The sequence below is a fragment of the Capra hircus genome, chromosome 11, assembly GCF_001704415.2.
Source record: "Capra hircus breed San Clemente chromosome 11, ASM170441v1, whole genome shotgun sequence".
NCBI classification, from domain to species: domain Eukaryota; kingdom Metazoa; phylum Chordata; class Mammalia; order Artiodactyla; family Bovidae; genus Capra; species Capra hircus.
In genome coordinates, this window is record NC_030818.1 from 72,406,553 (window position 1) to 72,426,041 (window position 19,489).

General features: G+C 48.5%; 1 protein-coding gene across 1 annotated transcript in view; it reads right to left on the reverse strand.

The window, feature by feature from the left end:
• Positions 1 to 19,489, reverse strand: part of DPYSL5 (dihydropyrimidinase like 5) — an 89,557-nt gene that overhangs the window by 3,448 nt on the left and 66,620 nt on the right. The window contains exons 6-12 of the mRNA XM_018055527.1: positions 18,343 to 18,387; positions 16,153 to 16,228; positions 15,090 to 15,246; positions 9,999 to 10,140; positions 8,475 to 8,617; positions 6,676 to 6,883; positions 1,363 to 1,531 (exon numbers count right to left, since the gene is read on the reverse strand). Of these exons, the coding sequence (XP_017911016.1) occupies positions 1,363 to 1,531; positions 6,676 to 6,883; positions 8,475 to 8,617; positions 9,999 to 10,140; positions 15,090 to 15,246; positions 16,153 to 16,228; positions 18,343 to 18,387 (940 nt within the window). The remainder of the gene's footprint in view (positions 1 to 1,362; positions 1,532 to 6,675; positions 6,884 to 8,474; positions 8,618 to 9,998; positions 10,141 to 15,089; positions 15,247 to 16,152; positions 16,229 to 18,342; positions 18,388 to 19,489) is intronic.

Below are 19,489 nucleotides of genomic sequence, written 5' to 3' on the forward strand. Positions count from 1 at the left end.
AGGGGCTGCCTGGTGTCTGCTGCACCTGAGAGCGGTTCTGTCCAGTCTTGGCTCTACCCAGACTTGGGTGGGAGCAGAAGCCAGGGGCCCGAGGGGCCTGGCTTCTCTCGGGCCTGGACGCTTCTCTTGGGGCTGACCCCCGCGGGACGGGTCAGACCCAGGCAGCCATGGGGCGCGACACCTCCTGGATTGGCCAGTCGGGGGCGCCCACGGACACTCCACATGGCCGACCTCTTTCTGAATGCACTCGGTCACTGGTGGGAGTTTTAACAGTGGCCCTCAGGGCGGGGGAGAAGTTATCTCTGTAGTGAGATTGGCTCTGAGATGATGGGGGAGGGGTGTGGAGAGGACCTCTCCCCACAAAGGCCGGTCAGCAGCTCAGACAGGAGCCACCTGAGCTGCTCTCGGCACACGGTTGCGCACGAAGGAAGCCCAGCGGCCCGCCGTGCCCCTTGCAGCCCTGGGTATAGATCTTTGCCTCTCAGGTTAGGCTGGTTTGCGGCGGTATCTCCCTGTCCCCCGGAGCATCCATGCTCTGTGTGGAGGCATGTGGGTCTACATCCTCTCACCCTCTGGGCCCAGCACAGAGCCTGCAGAGCAGAGCCTTGGTCTGCACCGGGGCTAGTCCTGGAGGCAGCTCAGCAAGACCCAGCCCTGACCCCTTTCACGTGGGGCTCACACTTTCCAGCAAAGCTGCTTGCAGGTCCAGGGCACCTTATGGGCCTCTACCTGTTCTCCAGGGAGGCTTGCGGTTTATGCCCGCAATGACCCCCACCTCTTAACTACCACCGAGCACCTGGGAGGCATGCAGCTATCAACAATAAAGTCTCTAAGCATAGACACACCCATATATTTCTGTTTTGTATATTCTGTACAGTACAACTCCTGGCAAGAGAAGAAGGTGGCGGAGGAGCAAACAGGCTAAGATGAGGGAGGAAAGGGTATAAGGGAAACACACCATGTCTTTCAGAGAGGCTGGTGAGGACAGGGTGGGAAATGCGGGACAGAGTTAACCCTTCTGAGGTCTGATCATCTCTAGGGGCACCCTACGTGCCAGGCCCTTGAGATGTTTCAAGGGATGAAAACATTTGAACTTAGTAACCGAGGGGCAAGCCCCAGAAGAGCCGTGGCCGGGTGGAGTGGCAGGTGCCTGTGGACTGGGAGAGCCCTCTTCTCCCATCCCCAGTATTTGTGTGTCTCTAACAGGGGACCAGCACTCATCACCGGGCAGGGGATGGGAGACGGAGGGAGGAGGTGGAGTAAGCCCACTGCCTGGGTGCGACTCCTGGCCCCTCCGCCCGTCTCCCTACACCCCACTGTGGTGGAGATGCAAGTGCCAGGCCAAGTGGCCCTTGCTCTTACCAGAAAGGCTGAAGCTGGATTCATGAAGGTCCCTCATGCCCCCGTGTCGGGTGACAGGCCGGGTTGGAGTGTCTGCCAGTGGCGTTCCCATCTCTTTTTTCCCAGGATGCACAATGACAGCTACATCCCCCAGGTAGGGTGTGCGGTCCACTCCTCTCACCTTTAAGGTCTAGTGATGGCAGAGAAGGAGAAAAAGGGAAAAGATGATACCATCAGAGCACGGACACCATCAACTATCAGGGCCAAGATACCACCGCCACCACCAGAGCTTCCCTGATGGCTGATGAGAGTCTAGACACTGCCACTCTGTTCAGAACCCAAATTATTACACGTGACAAAGCCTTCCTACATCTTGAGTCCAAGAGTAAAGAATCCTCTTGTACTTCCTAAACAGGGCATATGTGTGAGCGTGTCCAGGTATGTGTATAAAGGAGATATCCACTGGCTCCCCCTTGACACTGGCGGAATGCTTTCCAAGGCAGCAGGTAGGCTTCGGAGAGATTCAGCTTTAGAGAGCATCCCTCACATGGAGCAGTGATCCCTTCACTTGCCAGGTTCTCAAGCTGCTGCTGTTGTTCAGTTGCTAAGTCATGTCTGACTCTTTGCAACCCCATAGACTGCAGCACACCAGGCTTTCCTGTCCTCTGCTCTCTCCTGGAGTTTGCTCAAATTCATTTCCATTGAGTTGATGGTGCTATCTAATCACCTCATCCTCTGTCTCCCCCTTCTCCTTTTGCCTTCAGTCTTTCCCAGCATCAGGGTCTTTTCCAATGAGTCAACTCTTCGCTTCAGGTGGACAAAGTACTGGAGCTTTTACTGGGATCGATCTGACAACTTTGTGGGAATAGAGGCTAAATACAGCTGATTTGAAGATTAGAATCCCCCACGAGCAATAGTAGTTAATTTTGTACTCACAAAGGCAGTAGAATTAACAGCCTGTATTCTGCAACCAGACTGCCTATGTTTCACTCCCAGTTCTGTTACTTGGAAGCTGTGTGACCTTATGCAAGTTACATAAACTCTCTGTGCCTGTTTTCTCATTTGTAAGTACAGAGTTGTTATGAGATCAAATGAAACAGAACACGTAAAACTCTGGCACATGGTGAGTGACACAAAAGTACCAGCAGTTGTTATTATTGCAGAGGTAATTTATGGGGCTTTATCATTTTAAAGGGTGGTATTGTGAGAAGTGTTTGGGAGTGTGTGCATAAGGTCTGAAGGAGCAGCATATATAATCTACACCTCAGGCACTCATCAGAGACAGAACCTCAGTCTCCTTGCTGCTGCTGCTGCTACTTCAGTCGTGTCTGACTCTATGCGACCCCATAGACGGCAGCCCACCAGGCTCCCCCATCCCTGGGATTCTCCAGGCAAGAACACTGGAGTGGGTTGCCATTTCCTTCTCCAATGGGTGAAAATAAAAAGTGAAAGTGAAGTCGCTCAGCCGTGTCCGACTTTTCACGACTCCATGGACTGCAGTCTACCAGGCTCCTCTGTCCATGGGATTCTCCAGGCAAGAGTACTGGAGTGGGGTGCCATTGCCTTCTCCTTGCTGCTCAATGCTTATTGAAAACCTTGTTGAGAGAAACAATAGATATGGGTGATTTCTGGAATGCTCCTCAGCTTACATATTCCTTTGTATTCTCCAACAGATCTGTAGTTGAGATCAGCCCTCAGAATGTCAAAGCTGGTCTGGAGTGTTTTAGCCTTTACCAGGCTGCACTTTGGGGTCCGGGTGGTATAGGTGGGAGTATGGACCTGGTGAACCCTGGGTGAGTGACCTTGGCAGGTCCTGGAAGCCCCTGGCTTCCTGGCTTTAGATACTAGTCCCAACCCCAGGGCTGGTTTCTCCCCGAGGACCCTGCTCTGTACGGACTGCTTATTTATAATTTGGGGGAAATTAGGTTTTCTGCATACCTATATTCTATTGTGTGCTCAGTAACTCACTTGTGTCCAACTCTTTGCGACCCCATAGTCCGTAGCCTGCCAGCCTCCCCTGTCTGTGAGGTTTCCCAGGCAAGAATACCAAAGTGGGCTGTCATTTCCTCCTCCAGGGGATCTTCTCCACCCAGAGATCGAACTCATGTCTCTTGCATCTCCTGCGTTTTGGTGGATTCTTTATTGCTGAGCCAGTGGGGAAACCCTGCATTCTGTTATGTAAGGGCTATACCGGAGAATAGGAAATAGAGATGGCTTTTTCCTGAGGACCTTACTTTGTCATTACAATAAGTGCTTTGGATAAAGGGATTCTGAGTTAAATTTATGTCAGCCCTAGAAGCTGGGCTCTTTCACTGTGGCTGGCTCTCAGAGCAGCACAAACTGCTATCTGTCTGACATTTTTGTGAGGTTGGCTTTTAGAAGGGCTTCAAACACTTTGTCTGCCCTCTTTTGACCCTATTTCCTGACTAAAATGTTCTTTTTTGGGAAAGTCATAGAACTGTTGACAGATATTTTTTTTTTAATTGAGATATAATTCACATACCATAAAACTCCCCATTTAAAAGTATACAGTATAGTTGTGTTTAGTGTAATTCACAAGGTTGTGAATTACATCACTACTGTGTAAATTCAAAATATCTTCATCACCCCTCAAAAATCCCCATAAGTGAAAGTGAAGTCGCTCAGTTGTGTCTGACTCTTTGAGACCCCATGGACTGTAGCCTACCAGACTCCTCTGTCCATGGGATTTTCCAGGCAATAGTCCTGGAGTGGATTGCCATTTCCTTCTCCAGGGGATCTTCCCAACCTAGGGATCGAACCTGGGTCTCCTGCATTGTAGACAGACCCTTTCCTGTCTGAGCCACCAGGGAAGTCCTTAAAAAAAATCCCCATACTCACGAGCAGTCACTCCCATTCTCTCTGACCAACCCTAAGCAACCACTAGTCTATTTTCTACGGATTTGCTTCTTCTGGACATTTCCAACAAATGGAATCATATAATATGTTGTCTTTTGTGACTGGATTCTTTCACTTAGCATAATGTTTTTAAGGTTCATGCATGTTGTATATAGCATATATTAGCATTCCATTCCATTTCATGGCTGAATAATATTCCATTGTATGGCTATATTAACACCACATTTTGTTTATTTAATAGTTGATAGGCATTTGAGTTCTCACTTTTTGGCTATTATGAAAAAAATCCTGCTATCAACATTCATGGATAAGATTTTTTGCAGACATGTATTTTCATTTCTCTTCAGTATGTCCATACCCAAGAAAGGAATTGCTGAGTCATTTTGGCAACTCTATAACTTTTTGGGAATTGCCAAACTGTTTTCCAAAGTGGCTACACCATTTTACATTGATTTACAGTGAATGAGCTTTCTGATTTCTCTACATCATCACTGACATTTTTTCCATTTTCTTTTTTTAAATCATTGCCACCCTCTGTCAGATAATCTTGTGTGTGAATGGATCGCTTTTCCATCTCTTTCTGGCATGTCCTGCAGAGGTGGGGCTGAGGCCTCCTGCCATTGTCCCTACCTGGCAAGCATAGTGGAGGTGGGACCCTTCACCTACCTGAGAGATCCTGAGTCTGTTTTCAGACTGAGTACTGGGATAACTACAGTCATGCTTTGTTTGGGTAGTCCAAGTCTGCTCCCCAGCAGAAGATCTGGATTGGGGCTGGGGCTCCTAGGCCGTTGGCCATGGTGTTTCTAAGAACACCCACCATTTCTGGACAGAATCTGGAAATAGCTAGGCAGCAGCCTTTTGAATCATGATGATAGTACTTTCTGCCAGAGGGGAAACCGCATGATGCTTCCACCTGTCAGTTTGTCAGACTTCTTGCTTTCTGGTGATTTGAGTCCTCCACCATGAGGCCAGGGCTGCTATTGTTTCCCAGCACCTGGAGTCGTCAGGAAGGTCAGTCAGTCAGTCAGTTCAGTCGCTCAGTCATGTCCGACTCTTTGCGACCCCATGAGCTGCAGCACACCAGGCCTCCCTGTCCATCACCAACTCCCAGAGTCCACCCAAACCCATGTCCACTGAGTCGGTGATGCCATCCAATCATCTCATCCTTTGTTGTCCCCTTCTCCTCCCGCCCTCAATCTTTCCCAGCATTAGGGTCTTTTCCAATGAGTCAGCTCTTTGCATCAGGTGGCCAAAGGATTGGAGTTTCAGCTTCAACATCAGTCCTTCCAATGAACACTCAGAACTGATCTCCTTCAGGATGGTTGGATCTCCTTGCAGTCCAAGGGACTCTCAAGAGTCTTCTCCAACACCACAGTTCAAAAGCATCCATTCTTCTGTGCTCAACTTTTTTTAGAGTCCATCTCTTACATCCATACATGACTACTGGAAAAACCATAGCCTTGACTAGATGGACCTTTGTCGACAAAGTAATGTTTCTGCTTTTTAATATGCTGTCTAGGTTAGTCATAACTTTCCTTCCAAGGAGTAAGCATTTTTTAATTTCATGGCTGCAATCACCATCTGCAGTGATTTTGGAGCCCAGAAAAACAGTCAGCCACTGTTTCCACCATTTCCCCATCTATTTGCCATGAAGTGATGGGACTGGATGCCATAATCTTCTTTTTCTGAATGTTGAGCTTTAAGCCAACTTTTTCACTCTCCTCTTCCACGTTCATCAAGAGGCTCTTTAGTTCTTTTACACTTTCTGCCATGCTGCACAGGCGCAGCAGCTACAATGGAGCACAGGAAGGCCAGGGCAGCCCTCAAAGATAAGGCTGGACAGTCAATCCCAGAACAGTGAGGGAAGAGCCAGTTCTTTTGGGTGAAACTCTCCCCAGCGTTCGGTATCCCTGGAGATGAGGAAGGAGCCTCAAGCTTCACTGAACACTTGGAGTGTTAATGGAATCCAAGGACTGGGTGAAATTCTCAAGATAAGACCTCAGGCTACCCCCACATGGCAGTGAGCTATTTCAGACCTGACCTGATCCCTTCGGTGCTGGAGACTCAGCAAAGCCCACCCATTCCACAGCAGACACAGGGCAATTGTGGGGAGTTTTGGGAAAGAGGATCTCCAGGGCAAATATGATAACCCTGGCTAAGCCAGGAGCGCCCTGCCCTGAGGCACCACAAGAAACCTGGGTGTCAGGAGTAGCTGTGAGCACCTCATAGTGTCCCGGGCTCCAAGGGACTTGGGGACCCTTCCCAGTAAATTTTACTCTGTTACAGGTGCTCCTTTTCTCCTATTTTGATTGTTCCCAAAGTGACTATTCAGGCAACAGGATTCTGGTGGAAAAAACAGTGAGAACATCTTTGAGACTTACAATAGTCATATAAGAAGTCCCCAGCAGGAGTCTTCAACCCCTTCCCACATGTCTTCTCCCCTCTCCCTCACCGTACCTTTTCTCTCTGGACCAGTTTCTTGTAGACGGTGTCTGGGAAGGATCGCAGGGGACAGAACTTGCCAGTGCCCTCAGCACACATGAAGACGCCGTTCTCGTACACGACCCGGCCTCGGCTGATGGTGACCAGCGGGACGCCATGGCAACGCATGTTCTCGTACAGGTTGAAGTCTCCTCCCTGCACCTGGGTGCTGGCGGAGATGGTCCTGGTGGGGAGGCAGTGGCGGGAGAGAATGCCATGAGAGGAGGTAAAGCTGTCACAGCTCAACGGAAGGGAAGATGCTCAGGGGAAGAGGTGATGATGCTCAGTGGAAAGGAAGGGCTCCCAAAGGCTAGAATGAATTACGTCACCACAAATTTATCTGTTGAAGTCCCAGTCCCCAGTACCTCAGAAGGGGACTCTATTCGGAGATAAGGCCTTTAAAGAACTAATTAAAGTAAAACGAGGTCATACAGGTGGGCCCTAATCCAATCAAGTGGGTATCTTTATAAGAGGAAATCGAGATGCCAGAAGGGCACACACAGAGGAAGTGCCACATAGAGACACAGGGAAGAGATGACCTCTACAAACCAAGGGTCTCAGAATGAAATCAGCTCTGCTGGCACCTTGATCTTGGACTTCTAGCCTCCAGGACTGTGAGAAAAATGAATTTCTATTGTTCAAGCCTCCTGTCTGTGTTCAAGCCTCCTCCTATTTTGTTATGGGAGCACCCTAGCTGACTAACATACTGGCCTACACTCTAGGGGTCTTTCTGCCAACAGCAATCACTAACAGCCACACCCACAAGAGCAACAGGGACCAGCCCCCGGCTGGATGCAGAATCTGACTTCTCAAGTGCCCTAATGGAGAAGCAGGGCAGGAATCTGGGCAAGGGGCTGGGCGGTGGTGCACAGGGAAAACTTTTTCTGCAGTTCGACTTTTTACCTTCAAAATCCCAGCACATTTTTGTCTTGTTCACTATTAGCTTGTGCGTCTAGAAAAGTGCTTGGCAAATGGTAGCACCTAACAGATATTTGTTGAGTGACTGAATGAAGTTTAGTATTAGAAAACAATTCCCATCTCCCCTGGTCAAACCTCTGAGTAAAGATGATGCCCTGTATCTTGCAGCTTGATAATTCCTGATGCATTTCATTTACTCACTCAAGTTGTATTCATAAATGCTGTGGGTGTCAAGTGCTGTGTGCTCGAGAGAATGCACACTCTCAACGAGGGAAGCAGAGGGTTTGTGCAAGAGTCTGGAACTGAGTGTCAGGACATCTGTCTGGTTCAGCCTCTTACTAGCTATGTGATATGGGGAGTCCCTCTACTCTCTGCTCTTAGTTTCTTCAGTGAGTGATACTCACTCAATTGTGTCTAACTCTTTGTGATCCCATGGACTGTAGCCCGCCAGGCTCCTCTGTTCATGGAATTCTCCAGGCAAGAATACTAGAGTGGGTTGCCATTTCCTTTTCCAAGTTTTTTCAATAGTAAAATGGAAGTAAGAACTCCAGCCTTGAGTGCTTCTAAGGGCTGTGAGATAAGCAAATGAGATCATTGATGTGATGCAGTTGTGAAAACCTGTAAAGTGCTGTGTGCATGGAGCTTGCCCTGTGGCAAGTCTTCAGACCTTCTTGTTCATTGTTGCATCCCTAGTGCTTGGACCATGGCAAAACCTCAAGTATTTGTTGAATTGAACACATCTCAGGGACATCCTGCTCTATGCTAGACATAGGGGAAAGATGATGCTTTGGAGTTCTGTAACACAAGGTCCTTAAAAACCCCATCCCCCAGCCCTGGAGACAAGTAGCAGGCTTTACTTGGTGGCTTCGGGGTCCCACACCACCACGTCGGCATCAGCTCCAGGGATGATGCGGCCCTTTCGGGGATACAGGTTGAGAATCTTGGCTGCGTTGGAACTGGTAACGGCCACAAAACGGTTCTCATCCATCTTTCCTCCGACCTGAAACATGGCCAAAGGGTCAGGTCAACCAAGGTCCTGTGTGTGTGCCTCACACCCCCTGTCACTGTTGTGCGCTTTTAGTTGGTCCAAACAATGGTGCTGAGAAGGACAATGCCATGGGCATCATCTTGGATGAGACAATCTGCATGGCTTGGTTCCCACGTGCTCATTTCCTCCTCTCTCCTTCTAGTAACAGTGGTGGCTGGGCCCTTCTTCCAAATGGTGGCTTTCTTGGGGCAAATCTACCTCCTGTTTGTAAAACCAGGTCTACTCATGTGCTCACTATGGATAAATTGGGAGCTTTCCTAGATCCATGAAGGGACGTATATTCTGTGCTGGAAAGGCATCTTATAGCCCCACCCATGAGTGCACCATGGACATTCTTCAAAGGGGATTCCTAGAACTTCCCTGGTGGTCTAGATGTTAAGAATCGCCTTCTAATGCAGGGGACATGAGTTTGATCCTTGGTTGGGGAACTAAGATCCCATATGCTGCTGAGCAAATAAGCCTGTCCACCCCAACTAAAGAAAAACCTGTGAGCCACAATGAAAGATCCCATGTGCTGCAACTAAGACTCGGCAAAGCCAAATAAATAAATAAATTTTAAAAATGGATTCCTGAGCTGCCTCAGGGTCTTCCCTGAGCTGGTGGCTTAGCCTTGTGTATTTCAAATTTCTTCAGGCTCATCCCCTAAAACTGCATCTAATCTGTGATAGGTCAAGACCAAACTACTTATTCTTCAGGGGCAGAACAGGTGGTATTCGAATGAAGTCCTAGTCTCTGTCTTTACTATTGGACGAAAGATACCAAGATTTTTAAAGAAAGTTCATATCCCCTGGCCCAGAAATCCATTTCTAGGAATCTGTCCTCAGAAAACAATTAGAAATGCTGACATACACTCATGAACAAAGAAATTCTGTGCAGTGTTATTGCTAAATGCAAAAATTTGAAGCAGTTGAAAGTTCCAAACATCAGGGAAGCCGTAACTGAATATGGTGCTTCCATGGGAGGAAATCTTGTTTAGTTATTAACAAAGATGTTTTTAAAGAACTTTTACTGATATAGGAAGACACTCAAAATACACTTTTATGTGAAAAAAAAAAAGATAAACCCAGTAATCAAAATAATGTACGCTTCATGCATAGAGCTTGGGAAGAAATATACCAAAATATTAATAATTTCTCAGTATGGAATTACGGTTTTTTTCTAGTACTTTTCTGTATTTTCCAAATTGTCATGCTAGGACTTCTTACTTTTCAGATCAGGAAAATAAAAAAGACCTTTTCTGTTTTGAGTGAAACAGGAGCTGTAGTTGACCCAGCCCTCCTAAGTGTGAAAATTCTTCTGCGGCCCAGCGCCGGGTGGGATCCTGGAAACGTACCACGCCTCTCTCCCAGATGACGCTCATGCGGTCCTGAACCCCAGTCACACCGTGTGGGATCTTGGTGAAGTCCTCCTTGCCCATAGCTTTCTGCTTCGTGGTGAAAGGCCGGTGATCTGATGCCACAATGTTCAAAGTATCACTGGGTAAAGAGAAGGACATGACCAGTAAGGGGAGGGGAGGCCAGGGTCCCAGAGGGTGAGCGCAGGAAAAAAGCCTTTGCTTGGGAACCTGGCAAAGCTGGTTTCAGTCTCCACTCTGATACTTCAGAGCTGTATGACCTCTAATGAGTTAATCTGTGAGAACCTCAGTTTACACATCTGCAGAATGGGAATGTGTGCTGACCACGGCACAGAATGCCAGGGTCATAGAAGACGTTGAGAGTAGTCTTTGTGATGTTGACTTTAAGAGTTAAGAGAATGAACAGAGAAAAATTGAACTTAAGAGTTTAAAGTGAGAGGGTGGAGGTAGTTTTACTTCCCCAGAAACATATACCAACTCCCTCTCATCTCCCTGCTCAACCCCCACCAGGCCCTGCTGGCAACAAGCACGTTCTTGGTGAAATACTCAAGTTCTGTGTTAAGCTTTGTGGAAAGAGGATGGACAAGACAGAAGAGAAGTCTGGCTCGATGAGCCAGCAACGACATGGCAGTGGGTCATCGCCGCTGCCGTCTGTGACCATGGTCCTCAGATGGTTGCTGAGGCTGTGGTGGGTGAGGCACGGCCGAGCTCTTGAGGGGCTCCTGGGCCAGCTCAGAACTCGGGGTAGAGACTTATGTGGGTGAGAGTTCACATGGTGGCAGACCCTCTGCCTGAGGAGGCAGGCAGGTGGCTGGCCCGTGTTCAGAGATCTCCGTGGGCCTCAGAGGTGGTGAGGGGGAGCGGGGAGGGACGCCTCCATTGCCCAGGCCAGGAGAGCCTTAGGAGGAAACACCCTAAGAGGGCAGGGAGGGGCCTGGCTGGAACTTGGGGGCCTGGTGGGAGAGGGGATGGCACAGCAGGGGCCCTGGAGTCTAGTTTAACTTGGAGGAGTTACCAAGCCTTGTGTGTGCATGTGGGCCAACCAAGATGCGATCCTCAGAGGGGAATCTTTGAGCAGAAGGCATTATTTGGCTTGGTGAGGAGGCATATTCTTAAGGCTCTCAGATGTTCAGGGTCAGGCTGCACATGGGGCTGCCTCCACTTGGGGCCTGGCAGGGCTTTCCCCAAATGACTACTATCCTTGGCAGAATCCACAGTGATGTGACTTAGCTCCTCCGTGGCAGGGGCTGGCAGATTCCGGCACCAAAGATGCTGCTGTGGCCCCCCTGAGAGACTGCACGAGGGCTCCTCCACTGAGCAGAGGGTTTGTTTTAGTGTTCCCAGAGACCGCCCCCCCCACCTCCCCCAGACCCACAGAACCTGCCAGCGATGAACAGAATCTTCGGTTTTCACTTTTTCTTGGGCGTTCTCCAGAACCCTGGGTGGGGCTCAGATCAGAAAATGCTCATCAGAGTCACGGGCTGAGGACCCATGGACCCCATGCTTTAACTGACAAGTCTAAGCTTAAAAGGCCCACACACAAGTAAGTGTTCTCTAGGCAGGAGTGAATGAGGGGGGCACATTCCAGAAGGGCTTTTGGGGATCTCCAGTGCTGCCAGGAATCTGGGAGATATGACACACCCATCCTTATTCTTTAAAACATCACTAACTTTTGTTAAGTACTTTAAAAATGTGCTGTCCTGCGCTTAGTCACTCTGACTCTTTGAGTTGTATCTGACTCTTTGTGACCCGATGGACTGAAGCCTGCCAGGCTCCTCTGCCCATGGGGATTCTCCAGGCAAGAGTACTAGAGTGGGTTGCCATACCCTCTTCCAGGGGATCTTCCAACCCAGGGATCGAACCCAGGTCTCCCATGTTGCAGGTGGATTTTTTTACTGTCTGAACCACCAGGGAAGCCCACTTTAAAAATATATAAGTTCAAATGAAAGAATTTCTGGTCTCTTTAAGAAGTCAGATTTTAAATAAAGGACAAATCCTGACATCTACAGATTGTACTTTTTACCCTGATATACCTGAAGAGATGATATCCTAAAATAGATCATTATAAAGCAGCTCATATTTTCTTATAGAAATATGTTAATTAGTGCGTGGGTTTTCTATCAAGTACTTTGCATAATACCAATTATCACTAAAATGTCATCAAAGCAAAATTATAGTAATCATGAATTCCTAAAAATGTTAAAAATATGCTCCAAATTCTATAAAATTATACAAGTTTACAATTTGCACTGATTAAAAAAGGGATTCAAACTATTCTCATAATTATTCACATGAAATTATAATTCTATTTAAATGAATAGAATTTAGTTGAATAATTTAAACAAATTTCACAAAATAAGCTAGAAATAAAAACTTGAAATTATTCAATTAATAATACTTTTCTTCCTCTGCTTATTTAAATTTGTGGGGGTTTGGGAATTCAATACCTTTTTGTTCTTTTCGTAAATTTGCTTGTGAGGTATTTCAAAAGATTCTTTGACCTTAGAACAGAGCCAAAACTATTATCATGGGTTCCTGATGCTGGTTTGTTTTTGTTGTATTGATAATAGTGAAAAGGAAGCTGGTTTTTCCCCCAAACAAGCATTTTTAAAAGTAAGAGCTGATCTAGCATTTCTCCCTTTACTCTCTCAAATTGGTTAAAACTCTCAGAGTTGCCACTGCTCAGAATCTTAGCACTTTATGGGACAGACTATAATTACTGCCACTATGCCACAGCATATCCTACCCCTCCAGGGGCCACCGCAGCCCCAGGACCCTACCACCTGCACTCCGGTCATATTTGGAAAGCCCCACAGTGCTCTCTGAGAAGGCAATGGCACCCCACTCCAGTACTCTTGCCTGGAAAATCCCATGGACGGAGGAGCCTGGTGGGCTGCAGTCCATGGGGTTGCGAAGAGTCAGACACAACTGAGTGACTTCACTTTCACTTTTCACTTTCATGCATTGGAGAAGGAAATGGCAACCTGCTCCAGTGTTCTCGCCTGGAGAATCCCAGGGAAGGCGGAGCCTGGTGGGCTGCCGTCTGTGGGGTCGCACAGAGTCGGACACGACTGCAGTGACTTAGCAGCAGCAGCAGTACTCTTTAGGTTGTTAACAGAGCAAGATGTTGAGCAGAAATTCTCCAGTTGTTACTCAAGCAACCAAGACTGAAAACAAAGGACATGGATAAGATAAATGCCCGTTATCTAACAACAGCCACCTCCAACTGGGGCTGGTCACGTCCCTCAACACCCCCCACCATCATCCTAGCAGAAGTGTATTACTATCCCCACGTCTATAAAGGCAGAAGACAGCAAGGGCGACTGAGGCGTTTGGTAAAATGGAGGGTTCTGTGGTCTTGCCCTTCTTCCTGTTTTCATGAGTTGAATGATACTTTCCCTCTCCCCCAACTAGTCTACCTCAGAGTCAAGAGGGGACGTTTGAAGAGGTTCACCTGTGGAGATCAGAGGGGACAGGAGCAGGCACCTGCTTGGAAGATGGGCGGGTGGGCCTGCCTGAGCCTCTGAATGAGGAGAGCCAGGTCATGGGGGTGGGGCAGCCTGTAATCCCATCAGAAGGAGCGGCAAAGCTGCATGAGCTTCCTCTGGGCCCAGACTCTGCAGAAGGTGATGAGGCTTAAGCTGCTGGCCCAGGTTCCTGTTCACAGGGAAGCTGGGAAGGGGCAGGTTAGAGGAGGTAAAGATGGGGACTCCTCTGGTGGCCCAGTGACTAAAACGTTGCATTTCCACAGCAGGGGGCCTGGGTTTGATCCCTGGTCAGGGTACTAGGTCCCACTAAAGATACCACATGCCACAAGGAAGATCAAAGATCCCGAGTGCAGCAACAAAGACTCAGCAAAGCCAAAGAGATGGTTTTTTCAAAAAAAGAAGTCAAGCTGGACTCCATCTCCTGTGTCAGAGGATGGCACAAGAGTGGCTCAAGACAGCCCTTATCTGGGCACACACTTGGCACAAGGAGGGCCCAGAAGCCAGTCACTTTCTTCCAAAGAAGCAGCAGCAGTTAGTACAGGGGTACAGGCCATGCTTGGGTGTGGAGCAGTGTCCCCCACCCCTTTAATCCTAATCCCCACCAAATTCGCCAAACTGAGAGTCAGAAGGAGAGGAGACTGACTTTTAAACTGAGCTGGACTTTAATAACCAAAAGGGAAGAAAAAGCAATGGTTTTTACCATTACCTAAACCCTGATGCTGGGAGGGATTGGGGGCAGGAGGAGAAGGGGACGACAGAGGATGAGATGGCTGGATGGCATCACCGACTCAATGGACAAGAGTTTGCGTGAACTCCAGGAGTTGGTGATGGACAGGGAGGCCTGGCGTGCTGCATTCCATGGGGTCACAAAGAGTCGGACACGACTGAGCGACTGAACTGAACTGAAGGGTTACTAGAGGCAAGAAAGAATTTGCAAGCCAGTACTGGAACCAAACAAAATCTTTCCATGTTTGTGTCCCACCAAAATCAGACTATCCATTGAAGCATATTATCTAGATTCAGACTGAATGGGAAAAGCAGTTTTGGAAAAACAGGAACTGGAGAAAAGAAGGTCTGGAGGAAGAGGTTAAGGAGAAGGAGGGAGAAGGTGTGGATGAAAAAGGAAAAGAGGAAAGAGGAGGGAGCAACACAGAAGGGAGGGATGCACAATGAGAGTAAACCACGCAGGAAACAATGAGAAGGTGAGGTGAGAGAAAAAAGAGGAAGATCCAGAAATATTCTCAGATAAGTCAGAGTCTACATCCTATAGCTCCCAGTGGCCTTCAGTGTATGAGAGCAAGGTTCTTTGAAATTCTGAATAGCTACTGTTCACAGTTTTATATACGCTCTTTACTTGTCACCTCAGAAGCTCTCACTCCCAATCAAGTGGTCATAGGAGCACCATGGCATGGCAGGAGCTTTGGAGAAGGCAACAAAAGCAAAACTCATCCTTTGGACATAAGGAAACCCAACTTAGGTCCGACTGGGGGCCTCTACGATATCACCTTAAAGGTCTACAAATGCCCAGCATGGCCCAAATTGTGACACAAGGCTGCATCATGGTCCAGCTGAGGTGCCTTACTTGGCCAGCAGGCTCATGAGGTAGGTTGATGTGTTGGTGTCCAGTCTCAGGGGAGGCACCGTCACGTAGGCGGCTGCGTGGGACCAGTCCTGGTGGTAGTAGTGTAAGCCCGTGAGCGTGGCATGTGCAGTGGTGGTCTCAGCCAGCACGACCTTCCCTGCAAGAAGAGGGCAGTCCGACCATCACTAGGAGGCCAGTGAACCTGGGGGAGCATCGGTCTGAACCTCTCACTGGGCAGGGGAAGAGGCTGAAGTCAGAAAGGAAGGGACTAGCCTGAGCTCGGCTGTGCGTTGGAGACCTCAGCTGCGGTCAACGCCAGAGTGCTCCCGTGTCCCAAGAGACAGAGGTGGAAGGCAGGGTCCACAGCACAGGTGGGACCCTGGAGGAGGTCTAGCTAGAGGAGAGGTAGGAGGCGGGGTGCAGAAGGCAGTGTGGCGGGAGGGCTGGAAGGCCCTAATTTATATCCCCAGGTTCGTGACTGTGATCTCTTATGCTTGTTATCAGGCCCTCACTGGCACCCTGAGCCGGGCCGGGAGTACAAGCATGGACAAAGCCTTCAGGTGTGGCCAGGTGCTCAGACACACAGGTGTCCCAGGGCTGGTACACTGGGTTCCTGAAGGGGATGTCCAGCTCCAACATTGTCATTTCTCCAGGGACTTCGTAGGCATTTCCCCCTGAAATGTCTGCTGGAACTCATCCAGGATTTTATGTTGGTTACCAAGGCAACCACTAGCAAAACCCAACAGACCAAAAAAAAAAAAAAAACAAACCAACAACAACAACAAAACAAAACCAATTCATGAGTTGATTAAAAAACTTGGAAAATTTTTACCAGTCTGAGGAGAGGTGATAGACACTTCCGTAAAGCTGTTATGCATACAAATGTGCAGAGGAAAACCCTGATTCTAAGGGGCCGACCCCAGGCCTGGGCAGGAAGACAGCAGGAAAGAGAAGGGCAGGGCAGCCTCAGGGCCTGGCCTCAGGAGCCGGGAGGGAAAGTGCATGAAACTGCTGGGCACCCCTCACACAAGGGCTAACTGCCCAGCCCACCCTACTAACTCACCTTGCATCTTAGCAGCTGCGATAACATCACCGGCTGAGATGCTGGACACGTTGACCAGATAGATGGGACAGTGAGTCTAAACACAGGAAACATGGTGGGAAGGAGAGAGCATCAACCCCGTAACAAGCATCAAGATGACCAGACCAGATAATCCTGGCCCCAGCACTTCCCCTCCATCGCTCAGCACCCTCCTTAGGCTGACGGTCTTCTGCACAGAATGCAGGCTTGGCAGCTGCAGGCTAGGGAAACCCCGCAAAACAAGGAGGGGACAGGTGGTGCCCGGCACCAGAGCCCACAGGGGGAACATCTGGGTAAGATGTCAAGTGCTGAACCTCACATTTTCTACCAGCCAACACCAAGACTATTTACAACTTAAAATGAAGGACTTTTAATTTCCTGTTCCTGAACGTGAAGACCTAGATATAGTTGTGTATTATGTCCCATATCTAAAATCACGATGCCTGCCATCTGAAGGCTGCTTTATGAGCAGACAGAATGTACGCTACCCCAGAGAAGAAATGTTACCCAAGAGGTTCAGGGTCCAGTCTACATCAGATAGGACCAGTCTTGCAAATGGACACCTGGATTATAACACTGATTAACATTTCCTCTACTGAACTGTGCAACCATGGTCCACGGTTTCACTTCTCTGGGAATATGTTTAAGCTAAAAAAATGAGGAATTGCCCTTTTGTTGTTCAGATCTTTCCTTACTCTGGGGTAAGTTTCCATCAGGAAGTAATTGCTAGCATAATTATTGTTATAACAGTAAAATGATGTCCTTGTCCAGCTTCTAGACTTATAAAGGGCTACTGGGAAACTTTTCCCAAATGTTATTCTAGTGCTTTCTTTTCTTATCAAATTAGGAGGATAGAGAATTTAGGAACTGGCCTGACATCAAATGTGCTTGGTACAAGTTTCCTGACTAATTCTGAGACCAACTGGACCTCTGACCTCTGTGTTCCCCTGGTGTCCCTAACACCACACCCTTCACCCTCTGCTCACAGCCTTCAAGGTAGCCCAGGTCTTTCCAGAGGAGACGTTCTCAAGTGTTAGTGCCTGTTAAATCATTAGTGGGCTTGTTAAAACATAGATTGCTGGGCGTCACCCCCAGTTTCTGATTCAGTGGGTCTAGACAAGCCTGAGCATTTGTGTTTCTGAGTTCCTATTTCTAACAATGGATGCAGCTAGACCAGAGACTGCACTTAGAAAACTAGTGTTTTAGAGAAGGTAGTTTGGATTATCGGAGAAGGCAATGGGGGCCCACTTCAGTACTCTTGCCTGGAAGATCCCATGGATGGAGGAGCCTGGTGGGCTGCAGTCCATGGGGTCGCTAAGAGTCGGATACGACTGAGCGACTTCACTTTCACTTTTCACTTTCACCCATTGGAGAAGGAAATGGCAACCCACTCCAGTGTTCTTACCTGGGGACGGGGGAGCCTGGTGGGCTGCTGTCTATGGGGTCGTACAGAGTCGGACACAACTGAAGTGACTTAGCAGCAGCAGCAGTTTGGATTATCTGAGCAAAGGGAACCCTCTAATGACAGTTCAGGAGGGGAAATGACCTTGATACAGTGTTTTGCTGTGTATAAAGTGCTTTTCCTTCCATGATTCCTTTGATGCTCACAACCATCCTGTAAGGAGTAGGTAATAACATCACTCCAATTTTGGATAATGAAACAGTCTGTTGGAATGGTTGATTGACTGGCATGTGAACAGAGCTTGTCTTTGATCAAGCTTGTTATTTCTCTTGCTTGTTCTCACCACCACACTACATCATTGCTCCCTTACCCTGAACTGCACCAAGAAAAAAATCACAAATGGCCCAGAGCTAGAGGTCTGAATTGTGATTCTCTAAGTAAAAATCTTTGTTCCTCTAGAAGAAACAGATTCCAGTTGCTGTGAGGCTCTGTGGTCCCCACCTTGCCTCGCCTTCCTTGGGAGTTGTTTCTACTTGAGCAATGAACCAGATGTCAGTAAGCTCAGTGGGATGGAACAGAGAGCCAGTGGCAAGGAGCGCTCCTATCATGGCTGTGGGAATAACAGCGTTCGTTTAGCAAACGATGTCCATTTGGGGTCCTGTGAGCCAGACCTGGTGCTAGCACCCAGAGCAGATTGGAGATCCACTGTCCAGGCTGGTTTCTGACCCCAGAGTTGAAAATGGCCTGAGAGTGAGCTGGGGTCTACTTACCCTGTTTGCAATGGTGATAACTCGGTGAGTGGCTTCTGCTTCCAGCTGTTAGGAACAGAGGACAGGAAGAAAACAAACTTCATCATCTCCCCAAGCAAGCTGACCTCTGCCTGATACCCCACCCTGTAGAAAGTGCTGGAATGTCTGATTCAGAGCTGGAGGGGCCAACTGCACCCACAGGCACTGGCCTGGGAGGAAACCCTGAGCAGGGGCACCAAGTTCCAGCCACTTCTGTTCACCTCGAGAGCATCCTAGGACTTAGTGTTCCAGGCGTGTCTTCCCTGGACGCTACTCAGGGCTTAATTCAAAGGCAACAAAACAAGAGCAAACAAAAACACCTCCCCTGGTTTCTGGTGCCTTCTCTCCACAGCCATCTCAGCACTGTAGCAAAGGAGCAACACGGACTGATTTCAAGCTGGAAATTAGCCTAGATCAGGATTTCTGAACCTTGACACTATTGACATTTTGCGTGAGATAATTCTTTGTGGTGGAGGCTGAATGGACATTGTGGGCTTTTCAGCAGCAGCCCCTACCTCTACCTACTAGATGCCAGTAACATCCTCCTCCTGAGTTGGGATAACCCAAAATATCTGAAGCTCCAATACTTTGGCCATCTGATGCAAAGAGCCAACTCACTGGAAAAGACCATGATGCTGGGAAAGAGTGAAGGCAGGAGGAGAAGGGAACGACAGAGGTCGAGATGGTTGGATGGCATCACCGACTTGACGGACATGAGTTTGAACAGGCTCTGGGAGATGGTGTAGGATGGGGAAGCATGGCACGCCGCAGTCCATGGGGTTGCAAAGAGTCAAACATGACTGAGTGACTGACAAAATATCTCTAGACATCACCAAATGTCCCCGGGGAGCAAAATCTCCCCAGATGCTCCCCTTTAATCAGTAGATGATGGCGGTGGTAATTCTTGCTTTTACTACAACTACAGTCAGTGCCTCGCTCCTCTCCTGGTTGGACTCCGAAGTGCAGTCCTGCGCCCATCACCCACCCACCCCTGTTCTCATGGGCACTCTCAATGCATTGTCTTTATTGAAGTTGGTGTGTCTTTCTCTACCAGCTCCGAGGTGCCCAGACTGGAGCTACATTCAAGGGCTCTGACAGACAGGGACAGACCCAGGGCAGGAGTAAGGCT